At 61.8% G+C, this 13,748-nt stretch overlaps 1 protein-coding gene across 9 annotated transcripts in view; it reads right to left on the bottom strand.

Moving 5' to 3' along the window:
• Positions 1-617: 617 nt before the first annotated feature.
• The window catches only part of STIM1 (stromal interaction molecule 1), a 91,457-nt gene continuing 78,326 nt past the window's right edge, over positions 618-13,748 (bottom strand). For 6 of the 9 annotated variants that reach the window (XM_065627053.1, XM_065627051.1, XM_065627050.1 and 3 more), the window contains 2 exons: positions 12,418-12,811; positions 618-3,302 (listed from right to left, as the gene is read on the bottom strand). In XM_065627053.1, the coding sequence (XP_065483125.1) occupies positions 2,756-3,302; positions 12,418-12,811 (941 nt within the window). In that variant the 3' untranslated portion in view covers positions 618-2,755. The remainder of the gene's footprint in view (positions 3,303-12,417; positions 12,812-13,748) is intronic. The other 3 variants (XM_065627057.1, XM_065627058.1, XM_065627059.1) reach the window with 1 other exon arrangement.

The following is a 13,748-nucleotide window of genomic DNA, read 5'->3' as shown; positions in this document are numbered from 1 at the left end:
AAACTAAAGGAGGGAGATTCAGGCTGGACACGAGGATGAAATTGTTGCCCTGAGGGTGGTGAGAGCCTGGCCCAGGTTCCCAGAGAGGTGGTGGCTGAACCATCCCTGGAGACATCCCAGGCCAGGCTGGACGGGGCTCTGAGCAACCTGAGCTGGTGCAGATGTCCCTGCTCATGGCAGGGGGGGCACTGGGGGGCTGGGAAGGTCCTTCAACACAAACCATCCTGTGATTCCAGGTGGTCCCTCCAGGTGGGTGCAAGAGGAGACAACACCAGGGCAGCAGGAGCAGAGAGGGGTGCAGGAACGACCCCTGGGGGGACTTTCCCATCCCACAGCCCCAGGACAGGGCGCTGCACCCTGGGCTGTTGTCGCCAGGCACCGGGACGTGCAGAGCCGCCTGCACTTTGTCCTGTCCCAGAACTGCGGCAGGTCATTGCCCCCGCTTGGCCGACGTGAGCCTCAGTGTCAGACCCAGACCTGCGGGACAGGGCTCTGCTGTGTCCGTCTGTCCCCACTGTCACTGGCCAGGCTGGGGGACGGTCCCCAGAGAGACTCCCCAGCCGGGACCCCCTGCTGCAGCCTGGGAAGGGCTGGAAGGAGAGAGCGGCAGCCGCTGGCTCGTAAAATAGACTACATGCTTTATTGGATTTAAAAGTTTTATGAAATGACCCCTCCCCCAAAAAAAAAAAATCCAGAGTTGGCAGATGCGTCACCCGTTGCCGGTCGGTGGATCCCCAGCCCTGTCTCCAGAAGCATCGACACGTCTCCGCCACCACAAGCCGCGCCCGGCTCCCCCCGGGACCCCCCGCCCCAGCAGCCCCTGCCCGGGTGCCGGGGCGTCCGTGCCCCCTGCCCGGGTGCCGAGGTGTCCGTGTCCCCCTCCCCGCCCTGGGAAATGCAGGCACTTAGTCATGGAGAGAATTTTTCACTTATCTCAAAGCAAGAGTGCAATTGTCAAACTACCACCTACGGAACAGAAAACACCATTACAGCCCTTCCTGTGTGTCCACATACACGTGCGCGTCACCCGGGCCCCGCGTCCCGCTCGGCCTCCTCTTCCTCCCCGTGCATCCCCCCCGGGGCAGCTCCCGGGGGGCTTGGGATGGAGGGGGCGGCAGGACCCGGACCCCGAGCTTGGGGACAGCTCTGGGGAGTCGTGATGTGCTGCGCAGTGGGTCTGGGGGACACAGGAGGGCTGGGGGGCTCCTCTGCCAGCCCCGGTGCTGGGGGCTGCAGGGCTGTGCTGGAGGGGCAGGGGGTGTCCTTGGGGACAGGTCACCCTGGGGACAGGTCACCCCATGGAGCAGGGGGTGTCCTTGGGGACAGGTCACCCTGGGGACAGGTCACCCCATGGAGCAGGGGGTGTCCTTGGGGACAGGTCACCCCATGGAGCAGGGGGTCGTCCTTGGGGACAGGTCACCCCATGGAGCAGGGGTTGTCCTTGGGGACGGGGCAGCCCATGGAGCAGGGGGTGTCCTTGGGGACAGATCACCCTGGGGACAGGTCACCCCATGGAGCAGGGGTTGTCCTTGGGGACAGACAGGCCACCCCAGGATGGAGCAGGACTTGTCCCACAGAAGTCGCTGCCCTGTGCTGCAATGGGAGCAGCACACGCTGACAAGGCCCGTGGACAGGACCCCCTCGGCCCTTGGGGAGGGCACGGAGCCCCCAGCACCCAGCCTGATGCCCCCGGGTTCCAGGGGAGGGAGCCGGGAAGGGGAAGGACGTTGTCAGCCTGTCCCCGCAGTGCCCGAACGCCCCGTCCCGGCCTGCCCGACGGGGACATGGCTCAGCCCCCTCTGTGTGCGGACGTGGCGGCTGCATCCCGCTCTGCACCCCGCTCTGCACCAGCACCCCGTGGGGACAGCCCCTGGGTGTCCCTCATCACCAGCGTCCCCGCTCAGAGCCCCCCCGGGTTCGGGGGAGCTGCCCCAGCCCCGCTCCCCCCCACAGCTCCGGGGTCCGGGCAGCAGAGCCGGGGGCTCCACAAAGCCCTGGAGATGCCGGTGCTGCTCCGGCAGCTCCCGGCACAGCAGATCAGGGGGGCAGCCCCGCTCCCCCCAGAGCAGCAGTGGGGCGCGGGCAGAGCTCCGGGATGCACGAGTACCGGCGAGGGCAGGGCCCCCCCGCGAGGGCGGTTTACCTGCTCTTGCTTATCAAGAGTGCACAAACAGGGATTCCCCCCCAACCGCCACAGCGACAGGGGCCGGGGGGGAGAAAAGTGACTTGAGAAACGCGGAGAGAACCGTTCGCCCTGACGCTCGCACCCACGTCACCCCGAGAGGCGAGCGGGGAGCGCGCTCACACCCCCCGACCTTCCATCCGGCCTGTGCAGAAGTTGGAAGAGCCAGAAGAACCGGGAAGGAAAAAAAAATATAATAATAATAATAAAAAATAAAATAAAAAAATAAAACCACATTGAAACCAAACCCAAATGCCGTGAGGCCGAGCGGAGGCAGGAGTAACTGGAAGCCATGCGCAGCAAAGCCGGGACCGCAGCGTCGGGCGGGGAGAAAGGCGGCTGGTCTCGGGGGGGAGCGCTCGTCTTCTTTATTTTTTTTCTCAGAAATCAGGAAATAAATAAGTTTAAATAGCTCCTCCCGCTGCCGGCGGTGGGTGAGGCGACTCGGAGGGTGCGAGGGGAGGGCGGGGGTGCCGGCAGCGCTGGCGGGGTCGGGGACGCGGGGTCCCGCGCGGTGTCCCCCCTGCCGGCTGTGCTCCCGGGTGGGTTCTCCTCTTCCCCCCGCTCCTCTCTCTACTTCTTGGGCTTCTTGAAGATCTTTAGGGGGAACTTTTTCTTGCTCTGGCCGAGGTCAACCTCGTCGCCCGTCAGGCTGCTGTCCTCGTCCCCCGGGCTCTTCTTGGCCGCCAGCTGCGGGATGCGGGTGCTCTTGGCGCCGCCGGGCCGGCCGTCAGAGATCGGGGAGGGGGTGTCGGGGTCGGTGGAGCTGGGGCTGTGCGAGCGGGACGAATCCGAGTGGCTGTGCTTGCCGCCCGCCGGGTGGCTGATCTCCCCCAGGCTGGAGGACTTCTCCATGCCGTGGTTCACCATCATCATCTTCTTCAGCACCATGGGGCTCTCGGGCGGCCGCTCCGGCAAAGCCCCCAGCGCGGGGGGGTCCCCCGGGCGGCTGGCGCCGTTGGGGGTGGGCGCGATGGCCGGGTGGCCGGGGGCAGCCTCCTCGATGGACCTGGTCAGCAGGGTGGGCCGGGCCGCCAGCAGCTTGGGCGCAGAGCTGGGGACACGCTGGTGCTCGCTCGGGTGCGGGATGGACGAGTCGGAGTCGCAGCGGGTTAAGTCTCTGCGGTGGAGAAGGCGGAGGGGAGAGAGGGTTCGTTAGTGGGGACGGGGACGTGGCCGAGCGTCGCGCAGCAGCTGAGGGGGGACGAGGGGACAGGACAGGCGGGGACCTCCCGGGCAGCCCCATCCTGCAGCGGGGAGCAGGAGAGGGGCAGAAGCCCATCCCGCTGCCCCCACCGCCCGCCGGGTCTGCTCCCCAAACCACTGCAGCGGGGACCCTGGGACGGGGACATGGGCACCCCCAGGGACGGGGGGATTGTCCCCAGCGCCAACCACCCAGCTCAGGGGGCAAAGCGACCCCCCTGCTGCCTCCCCTGCAAGCGCAGCCCCACGGCCCAGCACACGCTGTGGGGCGGCTGTGGGCCAGGGGGAACCACTGGCCATGGGAGGAAGCAGTGGCCATGGGGCGGAAAGCGGTGGCCATGGGGGGGAAAGCAGTGGCCATGGGGCGGAAAGCGGTGGCCATGGGGGGGAAAGCAGTGGCCGCAGGGGGAAGCAGTGGCCATGGGGGGGAAGCACTGGCCATGGGGGGGAAAGCGGTGGCCATGGGAGGAAGCAGTGGCCGCAGGGGAAAGCAGTGGCCATGGCGGGGAAGCAGTGGCCGCAGGGGGAAGCAGTGGCCATGGGGGGGAAAGCGGTGGCCATGGGAGGAAGCAGTGGCCATGGGGGGGAAAGCGGTGGCCATGGGAGGAAGCAGTGGCCATGGGGGGGAAAGCGGTGGCCATGGCGGGGAAGCAGTGGCCATGGGGGGGAAAGCGGTGGCCATGGGGGGGAAGCAGTGGCCGCAGGGGGAAGCAGTGGCCGCAGGGGGAAGCAGTGGCCATGGAGGGAAAGCACTGGCCATGAGGGGGAAGCAGTGGCCACGGCGGGGGGAAGCAGTGGCCATGGGGGAAGCAGTGGCCATGGGGGGAAGCAGTGGCCGCAGGGGGAAGCACTGGCCATGGGGGGGAAGCAGTGGCCATGGGGGGAAGCAGTGGCCATGGGGGGGAAGCACTGGCCATGGGGGGGAAGCAGTGGCCATGGCGGGGAAGCAATGGCCACGGGGGCAGACCCAGAGGGTCGAGGCCCCGGTCCCAGCAGCAGCAAGTGCTCAGCACTCAGCTTGGGGGTCCAAAGGCAGCGGCCGCAGGTCCAGTGGCCACCGGTGGCCCTGGAGCAGGCACAGCGCGGCCGGCGGCTCCCTGGAAAACGGCCCTGCCAGCCCTGTCCTTCCCCAGGACCCCCCAGGAGCTGGGCCAGGGAGCCCACGGCATCACCCGGACTCCCAGAAAGGGCGCAGCTGGGAGAGCCGCTGCCCGTCTCGCCGCAGGACGGGGGGCAGCCTCAGCACAGGCTTCCCCGCGCTCCCCAGCTCAGGTCCGCGTGTGCACCCGTGGGGCTGCAGCCCCGGGGCAGGACGCACAAAAACCCCCTTTCCCCTTTTCCCAGCGGGGCTGGTGCAAACCCCAAATCCCGAGGGAGGAACCGGCGCTCGGGCTGTCCCGGAGCTGAGCCCCAGTGCCGCCCGCGGTTTGTGCCGCACAGCGGTTTGTGCTGCCGGCCCCGTGTGCCCTGCCAACGGTGTCGGTGTCACCGGGGAGCCTCTGGATCCTTTGAGGAGCGGGGAACGGGGGGCAGGCGGGAGGGAGAAGTGGGAAGTCACAGCCTGTCCCCTGCCAAAACGCAGAGCCGTGCTGTCACCTGCTGTCACACTGCCTGGGACACCCCCCGCACCGCGGGACAGGGACTGCGAGGGGACCCGGCCCTGCCCCTAACCCAGGGTCTGCACCAGCTGCAGGCGAGAAATACAGAATGGCAGAGGCGGATGGAGAGAAATGAGCAAGGAGAAGCCAAAGGGGTGAGAGGCAGGAGGTGCTCACCGGTTCCTCGGCCCGCGCCATCCCTGTGCCCGGCTCAGCACCAAACCCACCGCACAGCCCACGAGGAGCCCCCGGGGCCTCGGGCGATACCGGCACAAATAACAGCGGGGTTTGGAGATGGCGAAGGGCGAGGTGAGAGGGGACGCTCCCCGTGGAGCTGGTCCAGAAGTCGGGCAGATGCTCAGGAAAAGTGAGGGCAGCAACGCAATGCCACCCAACACCGCTGGACCAGTACAAGGTGCTTGTAAAAGGCAGGAAAGATTCTCGGATCATCACCCTCCACAATGCTAACGAGGGTTATTTTCTAATAAAACCCACTGAATAAACCTGAGCCCTCGCTGAACAGCTCCATATGGGGGAAAGCGGCATTAAAAATCCTCGTGGATGCAAGGGGAGCGTTTCGGGGGCATCTCCCGAAAGGTGACACCAATGGCACCGCCGCAACGCGGGGGCTCACACCGCAGGCTGCCGCCGGTAAATGTGGAAGATGTGACGGCAATCCTGACAACCCAACTCTTCTACGTACAGAACGCCAGCAGTCTCGTGCTCTTCACAGCGTTTTCGTGTTCGTGTCGGTGCTTCACACACCTGCTAAGGGGGAGCTTCTGCCAGGACGATCACCGTGTCACCTCTGCCGAGAGAAGGTGGCAGAGCCATCGATCTGCTGTGGAGAGAGACGCTGCGAGGCCGGGCCAGGCTGGACATGAGCTCTCAGGGTTTGGTTCCTCCACGAATACCTGGAACGTGGTCCCTTTCCACAAAAACAGAGCAGATTTTGGCCACGTGGCACCAGCCGTGCAGATCAATGCCGAGCAAGGGGCCAGAGGAGCCACAAAATGACCCGAGGCTGGAACAGCTCTGCTGTGGGACAGGCCGAGAGAGCTGGGGGGTTCAGCTGGAGAAGGAAGCTCCGGGGAGACCTTAGCACGGCCTTTCCGGACTGAAAAGGGGCCCATAAGAAAGATGGGGACAGACTTTTGAGCAGGGCCTGTTGCGATAGGACAAGGGATGATGGTTTTAAACTAAAGGAGGGAAATTCAGGCCGGACATGAGGGGGAAATTGTTGCCCTGAGGGTGGTGAGAGCCTGGCCCAGGTTGGCCAGAGAGGTGGTGGCTGAACCATCCCTGGAGACATCCCAGGCCAGGCTGGACGGGGCTCTGAGCAACCTGAGCTGGTGCAGATGTCCCTGCTCATGGCAGGGGGGCACTGGGGGGGTTCTGAATGTCCCTCCCCCCAAACCGCCCGTGTCTCTGGTTCTCAGGGCAGGACGGCTGAGCAGCAGAGCACCCGTGGTGCCGCTCCCTCGGCGGAGGGGCTGAGCGCTGTGTGGACGCTGTGCACCAGGAACACCTGTTCGCTGGAACCTCAGTGTTAAAACTCCACCGACGAATGTTCTTTTCTGATAAAAATCAACCCAACCTCGCCCCTGGCTGCCATAATGACAAAGGTATCCGAGTGGGGGTCAGTGAAAAGAAACCCGTTAAAAACCCCCTTGATATAATAGCAAATGCAGGAAAAAAAATTAGCCAAGGTAACTTAAAATCTGCCTTATTTGCGAAGGTGAGTTTCCCCCTGCTGGGATCTGCAAACGCCCGTTAGCTCAGGGACCGGCCGCTGAGCTTTCCTCTGTTTCAGGGTCCTGCAGTTTTAAATCCAGAGGAGACAAAAGCAACGCAGCAGCTCCGGCAGCGCGTGGAGAAAGTGACGCCAGCAGATGGAGAAACGTCCTCCGGCCCAGGAGGATTCTCCTTCCCCGCGCGCAGACGCCGGGAACCCGATCCTGGGACAGCTGGAGGCGGAACGCTGGGGTGGGCGACGGCGGCAGCTCCTCGGCGCTCACCACGGCCACCGCGCCTCCTCCCGACCTGTCACCCCACGGAGGGTCCCTGGGCATCGGGCGGTCGGTGTGTGGCTGTCACCATGTCCCTGAGGCAGGTGATTGTCACCCTGCTGGGTCCAACGTTGTTCATCACAGAACCATTTAGGTTGGAAAAGACCCTCAAGCTCATCGAGTCCAACTGTTCACCCAATGCTGGCACTGCCCCATGTCCCTGAGAACCTCATGTCCGTCTGTCCTCCAGGGATGGTGACTCCAGCACTGCCCTGGGCAGCCTGTTCCAATGCCCCACAGCCCTTTGGGGAAGAAATTGTTCCCCAGATCCAACCTCAACCTCCCCTGGCGCAACTTGAGGCCGTTTCCTCTGCTCCTGGCGCTTGTTCCTGGGGAGCAGAGCCCGACTCCTCCATGCTACAATTGTTGGACAATTTCTTCTCCCTGGCCTTGCTGTCCAGAGGGGTCTGATGGAGCTGAACCAGCCCTCGAGCACACACCTTTCAGATGTCCCAGCGCGCTGCGCCAACCCGTGTTACTCAGAATCCATCTGGCTGTAACTCAGGAACGTGCTCCCGCAGGGTGGGGACAGGACATGGTGACGCCGGCACCCCGTGGCATGGCAGCGGTGGGTGGGGAAACCCCACTCGGCAGCACTCGCCACCCTGGGGACAACCCAGGGGCCGGCTGGGCCACGGACCCCCCGCCAAACGAGGGACCAGGACATTCGGGGCTACACCGAGAGGGACCCAAGGACAGGGGCCGATTTTCAGAACTGAACAGTAGCAGCTGGAAACTGTCGCTGGGACCTTCTCCAGCCCCAAACGAGCCTTTCTGGCGGTTCCCAGTGGGGTGTGACCCTGGGGACACGACCCCTCGGCGCACGCTGGTTGTGCCAGATGGAGCAAGGAGGAGGGGATGGAGAAGGGGATGGAGAAGGGGATGGAGAAGGGGATGCTCCCGAGCCCGGGGTCAGGACAAGAGGGGAGGGACACGGCCACGACAGCGCCGGTCGCCTCGGTGAGGCGCAGCCCGAACGGCTGGTCTGTGTCCCCCTGATGTTCATGAGGCTTCTGCTCCTGAATCACAGACTGGACGGGAACCACAGGGACCATCGAGTCCAGCTCGTGTCCCTGCGCAGGACACCCCGCAGCTCACACCACGCATCAAGGGGACGGCACATTTTCCAGCCGCGCCGACGGTACCGGGAAACGCTCCTGCGGCGCAGCCAGAGCTCCGGAACGCTCATCCCACCCGCAACCTCAGAGCAGCAGCTGAGCATGGAAATACCGGGAGACCCATTAACACAGCCTGGTCCTCAGTCCCGGCACTGCCGCAGCATTCGCCGCTTTCTTGTTGGCATATTCAGGCACTTACACTGTCTGGAGGCCGAAGCCGCAGGCGGAACCTGCCCGAGTGTGGGATGCGAGAGCTGCTGCTGATTCATCATCTCCCACCTGCGCGTCCCGCGGTGCCGCTCCGGGAACCCCAACCCAACGCCGTGATGAGGGAGCGAGAAAAATGGGGATGGACTTTGTGAATAAAAGTAGCAGAGAGCGAAGCGTGAAGAAAGGTGGTGGTGGGGAAAGGGGAGAGGGTGGGAGGACGAGAGAGAAAAAAGATTTATTTCTCCTCAGCTCTGCAGCCCAGTGAGTGACCTATGCTGGGGCTCCTGCTGTCTGTATGCAGGCTGTGGGGAGGCTTAGGAGTGGCTTAAGGGCGTCTGACACTAAAGCTGGGTCTACCTGCCTCACCCAGGCCCTGCTGCCTCCAGCACTCCCTGCAGGGCTGTACGTTACACACCCACAGCTGCAGGGCTGTACGTTACACACGCACAGCTGCAGGGCTGTACATTACACACCCAGAGCTGCAGGGCTGTACGTTATATATCCACAGCTGCAGGGCTGTACGTTACACACGCACGGCTGCAGGGCTGTACGTTATATACCCACAGCTGCAGGGCTGTACGTTACACACCCACAGCTGCAGGGCTGTACGTTACACACGCACAGCTGCAGGGCTGTACGTTATATACCCACAGCTGCAGGGCTGTACGTTACACACGCACAGCTGCAGGGCTGTACATTATACACCCAGAGCTGCAGGGCTGTACATTACACACCCAGAGCTGCAGGGCTGTACGTTATATATCCACAGCTGCAGGGCTGTACGTTACACACGCACGGCTGCAGGGCTGTACGTTATATACCCACAGCTGCAGGGCTGTACATTACACACCCAGAGCTGCAGACCTATACATTATATACCCAGAGCTGCAGGACTACACGTTACACACCCATAGCTGCAGGGCTATACATTACACACCCACAGCTGCAGGGCTATACGTTATATACCCATTCAGCACGTGGCACCACAGCAGCACAACCAAATTCCCTGTATATTCTGCTACGCTCGGCCTCTACGATCCAAATCCCGCAGGAATTTCTCCCTCCATTTGCTCAGAGCGGTGAATCTCTCCTGTGACGGGAGCGCTGCTGTGGCTGCTGCTGTGGCTGCTGCTGTGGCTGTCACCTCCCGTCCCGCTGGACAAGCTCCTGCGCTCCCGTCTCCGCAGGTTTGTCCTCGGCACCAGCACGGGCAGCACAAACCCCTGTGCAGCAGCACCCGCCGCCCCCTGGACGCCCCGACCCCTCCGTTAACGTTAAAAACCACACGTCAGCCCTCAAAACCCCAACAGCTCTGACCTGATCTGCACCGGATCCTCTGAAGCCGATTGCAAAAGAGAAGCAGAGAGTGAGGAGGTGACGAGAACGAGTCCCCGGCCCCGAGAGCAGCTCCCGACGGGGTCACCCCCGAGCCCTTCCCAGGGGAACGGCTGGTTGAGATGAATTTTTGCGGGAGGTCTCGCCAGCGACAGCTGGACACGAAAGGCCAAAGCTACCCAGAGCCCAAAACGCCCAAGGTAACACTCGAGGTGGCGGCAGGAGCCTGGAATTTGGGGGGTTCCATCCTTGGCAATGACTCCCTGGAAAGCCCTTCTCAGCCTCGGCTGGTTGTATGGAGAGAAAAAGCAATAATGCATCGGTGTGCCTTGGCGATGCATCTAAGCAGGGTCTGCTAATGATGCGGTTCGCTAAAAAATTAAAAGCAACAACATAAGAACAGATTTGCATGCCCAGTTCTTCCTTTCCGCTTTCTGAAATGAAGGGGGGGATGGATGAAACATGGATTTCGGAGCTGCCCGCTATCACGTAGCTGAAGCAAACCTCAGGTGAGAAGTTCTTACTCTGCAAAAGTCCATCGCTACATCAGCTGTCCTGCACCAACAGATGGTCTTTGCTCCAGGAACCGGCTAAACCATCCTGCCTTCTCCTGAAGGGCGACCATTGGGTTCTGACACGCTGCTGGTGTGGATTAACCCCGTTATTCTCGCTAATGACCTCCCAGCACCGCTGCCTGTTGTAACTGGGGTCCCACATTTCCCTCTGCCGCTCGCGGGGACTCTGCAGGACCTGGTCAGCAACTCAGTGTCTCACAGGCCTCGGCTGGAAAAAAAATTATGTTTATATGGCTATTTTTGAAACGGTGCATCAGCCTGCGAGCTGCTGGGACAAACGCTCCGCTCGGCAGAGCCGGGCAGGAAAACAGGGACTGTGCGATGCTGAAGCATCCCCGGCCGGTACCAGCCAGACCGGGACAGCTGCAGCTGAACTGCAACTGCCAGTAATTAATCTACATTTTAATTATGTCGCTTCTCACCATCCCAAAACAAACATTACTAAATTAACCATGATGTTGCTCTTTAATCGCCCGTTGTAGAGCAGGTGCAGTGATTTCCCCATCCCGACACTGCAGAGCCTGCCTGGGGCTGCTCTGGGCTCACCGGGAGGTTTCCAGCCTTTAAGTCTGTTCCCAAATGCTGAGGATGAGGAGGCTATTTCTAATTTTATCAAGAGAGATGACACGGCTTGGCCCCAGCACAGGCAGCTCCCCGGGAGGAGGGGATGCTCTGATGGCCCATCACGGCCCTTCCACCGTCTGCGTCTGCGCCGACATCTCCACACTGAGCGCCTGTGACATCCTGAACGAGAGACCACGCGCCCCTTAGACTGGGTTTAAATTAACCATGAGGATGGACAGAAGCTCAAACAACGGCCTGGAGCTGGGCACGTCCATGAGCCACGTGGGAGAGGAGCCCTGAGGACTCGTTCGGGATAAAGCTCCTGAGGAACATAGAATCACAGAGTCATTTTCGTTGGAAAAGCCCCTCAAGCTCATGGAGTCCAACCATAACCCAGCCCTGGCACTGCCCCATGTCCTGAGAACCTCATGTCCGTCTGTCCAGCCCCTCCAGGGATGGTGACTCCAGCACTGCCCTGGGCAGCCTGTTCCAATGCCCCACAGCCCTTTGGGGAAGAAATTGTTCCCAAAATCCAACCTCAACCTCCTTCTCCAGCCCCTTCCCCAGCTCCGTTCCCTTCTCTCAACTCGCTCCAGCACCTCAAGGCCTTTCTTGGCGTGAGGGGCCCAGAACCGCCCCCAGGGTTCGCGGTTTGGCCTCCCCAGTGCCCAGCACAGGACGGTCACTGCCCTGGGCCTGCTGGCCACACTGTCCTTGAGCCTCTGCTGGGGCCACACGATTTTTCTGAGCGCAGGACGGGTCCCCGCTCAGCATCGCAGTCAGACCAGTCAGCATTCCTGCTCCCGCCCAGTCCTTCCCCTCCCTAACGCAGTGGATTTGGGGACATCGATGACAACCAGCCCCTCGGGTCCCATCACACACAAAGAGCCATGGCCCACTGGCTGTCCCTGCTGAGAGGGACCAAGCTAAAGCTGGAGACCTGCAAAGAGAAGCTCCAACTCCCTCCTCTGCTCATTACTCAGATGTTCCTCAGCCAAAACACAACTACACCTCAGCCCCGGCTAAAACGGGGGCAGAGAGTCCCTCTGACACCGAATTCCTGAATGCGGCTCTTTGCCACCTCTCAAAACCAGCACAAACTTCAGACCCTCCAGCAGCACTAACACCATCGCACAGTATCTGCCCCTCATGTCGCTTGGGAAGACACCAAATCAGTCAAGGCTTCAAATAAGGTCAGTGCTGGTTTGACTCGTTGTGTTACCTTTGCTCTCATGGGCGCATCACCCAGGCAAAGACCAATTTAGCGATAACCGAGCGCCCGTGAATTCTCATTTGCTTGGCTACCAGGAAACAACCGGCACCTCCTCGGTTTATGCCCCCACTGAGCCAGCAAATACGGGAATGGGTGGTTGAGAGCTCCTTAGAGGGGCCACCGGCAGGGGAGAGCAGTTGAAGGAATAAATGTGTGGATAAATAATGAAATGAAAGGCCCAAAAGGAAAAAAAGGGCACGAGGAATCTAGGAGGAGAAAGAGCACCCGAGCAAGCAGCAGCTCTGAGCCCCAGCAGGCAGGAGGCAGCTAGAAAAGAAAGAGCGAAATACCCCGAGCTCTCAGTGCGACAGCGAACTCCAGAGGTGACATCAGGAGGGGGCAGGTCGGGGACGGAGTCCGTCTGGAGGAGATAAGAGGAGGTGGTGTGATGGTAATAGACAGGGTGGACATGGCAAGCAGGAGCAGATGCGGTGGTGGTGGATGAGGAGCAAGAGGTGGAGGAGGCGGTGGTGGATGACGGGCTGGCGCTGGGCAGGTCGGAACTGAACGACTGTCCGGAGGAGAGGCTGTGCATCCGCCGCAGGGAGACTCTGCCCGCCCGGTGCTGGGCGGCTTGGCCCGACTCATTCTGGCCTTGCACGTAACTCTCTACCAACCTCTGCGATCCGTGGCCGTGCTGCGGGTCCACCAGGCGCTGGCGAACGCTGCTGGGCAAGGCGGGAGCTGCAACGAGAGAGAGGGGACACGCTGAGGGCGGGTGGAAGAGGCTGCACGTCGAGGCACCACGGCGAAGCTGTCACCCCGCCAGGGCCGGGCACCACGGCACCACGCCTGCTGTCACCAGGCTGCTACAGCCACCCCACCGTGCGCTAGAAGTGACGCTGGTTTAATGCAGAAGAAGCGTTAAGCTGGTGCTGCTGCTTAACATGCTTGATTAAGGCCCAGCCCGTGAAAAACAGTTGTGACGTTCCTGACGGAGCTGCTTTCTGAACACCTTATCTGAGCATCTTGCTCGGAGCAGAAACCGGCTGCGTGATTCACGCCGGTAACTCGGCAGCCACCCGGGCTCCTTGGCAGCGACCGGGAGGACGCCGGTGCTTTCGGGGCATGATTCACTTCACCTCAACGCAGACGCCCAAATCACGGAACGCCCTGAGCTGGAAGGGACCCACAAGGATCACCGAGTCCAGCTCCTGTCCCTGCACAGGACAACGCCAAAATTGACACACCTCACACCCCAGCAGCACCGTTTCCCCGCGCGGCCTGCAAAAGGAGCCTGGGTGGTGGGTTCAGACGTGGTGAGCTCCATCCCAGCGCTCGGCTCTGCTCCTGCACCCGGTGCCGTCCTGTGCGGCTCCCGACCGGGCACAGGACGGAAACCAGAGCTCAAGAACGGCTGCATGCTGCGTCCAGGCACCCGAAAGCTTCTGTAAAGGTGCAGAAACCTCCCAGGCTTGTGCCCGCCTGCAGGGCAGGGTGTGCAGTGACTGTGACATGAACTGGGCTGGCAAAGGTTTTCCTTGTCAGTCCACGCCTGGAATTACGGCTCTGGCCCCAAACGGTGCCACCTGTCCCTAGCCTGTTTGTAATCAGCTTCCCGGTCAAAGAGATGCTCAGCTGGAAAGAATATTTTTCTCTAATTGCAAATTCATCTGGGTTC

This window comes from Caloenas nicobarica, chromosome 1 (assembly GCF_036013445.1).
Source record: "Caloenas nicobarica isolate bCalNic1 chromosome 1, bCalNic1.hap1, whole genome shotgun sequence".
Classification (NCBI taxonomy): Eukaryota; Metazoa; Chordata; class Aves; order Columbiformes; family Columbidae; genus Caloenas; species Caloenas nicobarica.
Note: the sequence above shows the minus strand (reverse complement) of the source record. Positions and strands in the feature narration are given on the sequence as shown.